The sequence below is a fragment of the Crocodylus porosus genome, unplaced genomic scaffold (assembly GCF_001723895.1).
Source record: "Crocodylus porosus isolate Cpor-Errol unplaced genomic scaffold, CroPor_comp1, whole genome shotgun sequence".
NCBI lineage: Eukaryota > Metazoa > Chordata > Crocodylia > Crocodylidae > Crocodylus > Crocodylus porosus.
In genome coordinates, this window is record NW_017728912.1 from 20590688 (window position 1) to 20596111 (window position 5424).

The 5424-nt window shown below is 44.3% G+C and overlaps 1 protein-coding gene across 1 annotated transcript in view; it reads right to left on the bottom strand.

Moving 5' to 3' along the window:
- Positions 1–892: 892 nt before the first annotated feature.
- The window catches only part of OSTC (oligosaccharyltransferase complex non-catalytic subunit), a 14424-nt gene continuing 9892 nt past the window's right edge, over positions 893–5424 (bottom strand). The window contains exon 4 of the mRNA XM_019534124.1: positions 893–1567. Within this exon, the coding sequence (XP_019389669.1) occupies positions 1549–1567 (19 nt within the window). The 3' untranslated portion in view covers positions 893–1548. The remainder of the gene's footprint in view (positions 1568–5424) is intronic.

The following is a 5424-nucleotide window of genomic DNA, read 5'->3' on the forward strand; positions in this document are numbered from 1 at the left end:
GCTATTCCTCCTTTTGAAATGGCTCCAAATGTACCAGTGTCTACACCCAAAGATCGAACCTCTGAGAAAGTATTTCACAGCAAGACAGGAACAACTAGAATATCCAGCCTGTGAAAAAGACATATAGGAACCCAGTAATTCTGAACTTAAGTTGGGTGTGTTGGGTGGGGTGGGGGAAGAGGTTTAAAAACTAATATCATTAAAAACTAATATCACACTACTATGGACAAATTATTTACACTATGGATGTCCACATGTGGACCCCCTGTGGTTGAAGTGAGGCCCACAAGTTCCTGGTCCAGGCACTGCTCCCCACTTTACTTGTTGGTGCTGCTGCCACCAGAATTCCTGGGCTGCCCCTCCTTCCTCTATCACCTACTGCCCATCTCCACCCATGGGGGCAGGACAGTGATGCTGCCTGTGGGGCAGAGGGACCCAGGACCCCACTGGGGCAGTGCAGTGGGACAGTGACGGTGGCATGTGGTAGTGGGGTGGGTGAGTTGGGAGGGTGGTAGGGTAGGGTCATACACATAGGATGAGTCCATGGTGCAGCAAGTTCACCCAGTATGGGCTCATATAATATGACAGGAGCCCAGGAGGTAAGTGCTAGGGAGCTTGCATGGCATGGCACATGACCTGCAAGGAAGCTGCGAAGTAAATGTAAGAGTTCAATTCATTATTGGTAAAAAGCTTAGTTTTTAGTTACAGCATTTGTAAAGAACTGCACCTTCTTGTGAGACTACAAATTTGACCCCACACTAATAGAAAAAACAGGGAACAAACATTATACAGCAATTCATTACGGCATGTCTAGATTGGGGGAGTTAAGACCTAGACTAAATCCTGTGTAAAATCTAAGAAAACCTTTAAAAAACTGCAGAAAACAAGTAGCTTGGTAGAAAAAAAACGTTTAATCTGGCTCTTTTCATACATTGTTCCAAAGATACAGTTACACAATGTTGCCTCCTTTCCAGTGAACATCTGGAATTAGGGTAGTGCCATGAATATCAAGGCAATAGGTGCCTCAGAAACAGTTTCCGCTAGGCACACTGTTCTGATAGCGAAGTATCAAAAGATACCGTTCTAGTAAAAACTTGGAATAGGGTAGATTCTAGTTTCCCTGATTTACACAGAATCCTCCTACCAAGAGAGAACAGACCACAGTGCTGCAAATATTAGAACAAACTGTAAAACTGTAGCTAAATACTGCAGTCACGTTTAAGGGTTATTACAGGCAAGGGGGAAAATGCCAGTTTTCTGTTTATATTGAAGTGTTGCAAGAAACAAAAATTTGTACCTAGAGCTAGAGGAAACATTTCCATTTAAAAAGGCAGATAATAAAATGCTGTTTCAAAAAAACTAAACTAGCAATAGGAGGTGAAGATTTGTAAAAGGAGACACTTGAAAGCATTCTTTTTGGAGACAGCTCTCTTAGGTGGAACATTTTCCTGGTTGAGGAGGGTACTGTGGAATTCGTTGCTTGATTGTTTTTAACTTGTCAGGAAGAGGAACAAATCCAGCTTGTGCTTCTATATAAATCACAAGGCTCTAACCCATCAAGTAGCCCCTACAGAAAAGAGCAAACATAAAAGATAGTTTAGAAGTATAAACAAAGAGACAGCACCATGCTTAAAACAGATTGAAATCTGAAAACTAAAACTGTACCAGATTACCAGTATTACCGTTTTTTTTAAATAATTGGAAAAATGGGTTAATTAATCTAGTCAGCAATGAAAAAGTATGAAACCATAGTTTTCCAAAATGGTTATGGCTCAAATCCCCAAAACCCCACAGCAGAAACAGTAAAAACTAGCACGAAACCACTGAATATCTACATGCAGTATTCAATAATGGGCTTGATTCCAAAATTTCAGAGCCACTTTTAGGAACAGTTTTCACAAAAAGTGAAACCAAGGCAGTTAAGCTGTTTATAAATACTAATGAAATATCCAATTAAATCATGATCTTCATATAGATTTGGTGATTCTCTGCTCTTCCAGTTCCAGAACCAGACATTGAAGGAAACTTCCAGTAACTGCTTCTAGACCTACTTTGATCTATATTAAAAAAAAAAGCTAGCCAATTGCTCATCAAAAATGATGGGTGGGGGAAGGGGTCGCCAGGGACAGACACTTATGTCCAGCCCTGCCCCCCAACCACCTTCAGGACCAGGCCCACTCCTGGTCTCTCCCCCCACCCACTTCAGGGCTGGGCCAAGCCATGCCCCCATCGCTGCTGCCTGCAGAGCCGGGGGGGGAGCATGGCCAGCAGCACTTGCCTTGCCCCCCCACCCCCGTTTGCTTTATTTTCATGGCCTGCAGGGAGCAGGGGAGACAGACTGGCCCCCCGCTCTCTGCTCCGTCGCTGCCACCATCTGCGGGGGGAGGGGGGAGGGGCACTGAGCAGGAACAGAGGCCTGGGGCCAAGCTCACTTCCCCTACACTTTCCCCCACCGCTTCGGGCCAGAGCCACTCCCCCCACTTGGGGAGGCAGCAAGGACAGAGTCCAAATGTCTGGCCCTACACCCCTGCTACCCTCATCCGGTCCTCCCCCCATCCAGTTTGGGCCCGACTTCTTTCCCCCTGGTGGCTGGGGTTTGAGTCCAGGGCTGCTCCTCCTCCTCGTCTCCCCTCACCATGGCGGCCCTGACCCTGTTCCCCACCCCAGTGCCACCTCCTCCACAGAGCAGGGGGGAGGCGGCAGCTGTACTGGCCTGGTCTCTGTCCCCACTGTCACGCCGTGACAGCCAATCAGAGTGTGAATAAAGCATTACAGATGGACCAAGCCTTTTATATCTGTAGAATTAAGAATCAAATACCCCCATGCCATTTTCTGAAGAGAAAGAAAGTTTGTCTGAAATTGTTAACATTTGATAAATATTTTGATAGTGAAGTCAGTATATAAAGGGGCATGCATCAGGAACTGGGAGAGTATCTGTACACCAGGGCACCCCAAAGGCAGACAAGGTCCAACAGTCACAAACTGCAGGAAGACTGTTTTAGACTGGACATAAGGAAAAGCTTCTTTACCATCCAAGTCTCCAGATTCTGGAATAGACTCCCCCCCAAAATGGTGCACGCACCTACTCTGGATACCTTTAAGAAACACTTGGATACTTGTCTTGCTGGGGTGATCTGACCTTGGCCGACTTCCTGCCCCTTGGGCAGGGAGCTGAAGCCAACCATCTTGCAAGGTCCCTTCCACCTCTAATGTCTATGAAATCTATGAAACTTCATTCATGTTCCTGAAACACCAGCAAGCAAAACTTGTAATAAGTAGGATTACATTTTTGTTACTGGAGAGACATTTCAATAAACACTAAACATGTAACATGTTTAGTCCATGGACCTGCCTTACACATAGGTATTTGCTATTACTGAAAAGTTACATTGTCAAGTGCTCTAGCAGAAGCTGCTTATATAGACAAATTAGTTGTTTTAGACCTACAGCTCAACCAATTTCCCCCACAGAATACAAGTGACCTTTTGCTCTCCTGCTTCTATATTAGGATTTTTGCTGGTATAGCTGTGTTGGCTGAAAGAGAGGTTCTTCCTTCCTCTCCACTAACAGGTATACCAGAGGGGGAAAAAAAAGAAGCAGCTTCCAACCCTATGCTTCTTACCATGAAGACAGTATCCTTGGTTAATATAACTAATCAGAGTCTTCACTTCACTTCCTTACGTTTGTATCTGTGGTTTGTACATACTATCAGATCACAAAACAGCTGTTCAGCCAAAGTGGGAAGTTTGACCTTGAATATCCATAAAATAAAAATTCCTAATAGTAATCTAGAAAGCCTACAGTCTTAAGTACACCTATAGATTTCTCAAAGTATCATGCTGGGCTAATTATATTTTTTTTTTCATACAGATTCTGCAAGACAGTGGTTCTCAACCTTTTTATATCCAAGACACCCCTTGGAAAATGCCAACTTAATTTTCACTACGTTTTGACTACAGAAACAAGTAATAGAGTAGTTTTTCTGTTGCAAAGAACTCAGAAAAACTACAACAGGGCAGAATGTTTTTAACACTACAGACTCCTGTTTGAAATCTCTGGATTTATTTTGTGAGTTATATTTGCACATCTAACAGTGCTAATATTGTGTGGCACTCTGCAGCACCCTTGAAAGGATCTCAAGGCACCCCAGGGTGCTGTGGAGCTTGGTTGAGAATAACTGTTATACGATGTTCCTTAGAAAAGGACCAACGTTGATACAGGTGTCTGGGAAGCTTATAAAATTTTACTGACACTTCACTCTTACGTGCTTCAGACAGTGATCCAAATTTTGAAAGAATTTATCATTCTGGCGCTACAAATGCCAGGGATGAAGGCAGTTATAGCAAGATGGCCTTGAGCAGACACCAAAGACTTCACAGTCAAATTCAAGGGGTGCCCTCTTGTTCCAGATGGACAATGCAAACCCTTTTCTATATTTGGGTCAAAGGCTTCCCCTACTTGATCCAACTAAACCTAGTGATTCACTGTGGAAATCAAAGACAACCAGGTACAGTACTAGTCATATTACTCCCTTGTGTGCTGCTAACTACAGAAACTGGCATGCCTGTATCTTGGTAAGTCATGGGAGCAAACCTTTAATATGATCCTTCTTCACTAATATTCTAGCATTCCTGGCCATAATATTCAGACCATTAACTTCAGATACATTTTTACACAGCAATTGGTGAGGGAATCAAGGGCAAGACTGCCTCAAACAAGACTCTGCTTTACTGATTAGCTTAAAAGGCCCCCTATTTCTTTCATGATATAATCTCTGGAACAGATTCAGTCTTTCACTCTGAGTTGATCACAAAACACTTGAGGACTTCATCACATTTTACAAAAGGTTCCATATATGCATTGCTCACACAGACTATCAATTTCAAGCTCTTCATCATATCCCTACATCGTTCAACCCCAGCTTTCATTGGATTTTCTCAGCCTTCCTGTCTCCTCCAATTCTTTCCTCCAAAGAACCCAAGTAACAGAACTGCCAAGACACGCATGTGCCTTAGAGAACAGTTGTATATTATTGTAGCCCTTGTCATTCCTTTCCTAGTTTTCCCTCGTTTGTCACCCTCATTTCTCGTACTTTGTTTAAACTACAGACATTTTGGAAGGAGAACTGCACCTTTTTTGGAACTTCATGAAGAACCTGCTTGCCACTGCAAGCTCCACATTGCCCTGGTGACGTGCCTCCTGCATGCAGGACTGCAGCAAGAGCAGTGGCATGAGCAGAGGGCACATTGCCAGGGCAGCAGGGAGCTCACAGCTTCTCCGTGTGGCTCCACTGCTCCCTGCTGTGCTAGGTTGCACTGGCCAGACTATGGAGGCCTCATTGGAGAGCAGCAGGGCAGGATCACAAGTCTGCAGCCCATGCCTGCCCCATGCACAGATCTGGGTGGGGGGGGTGAAAGGCACCAG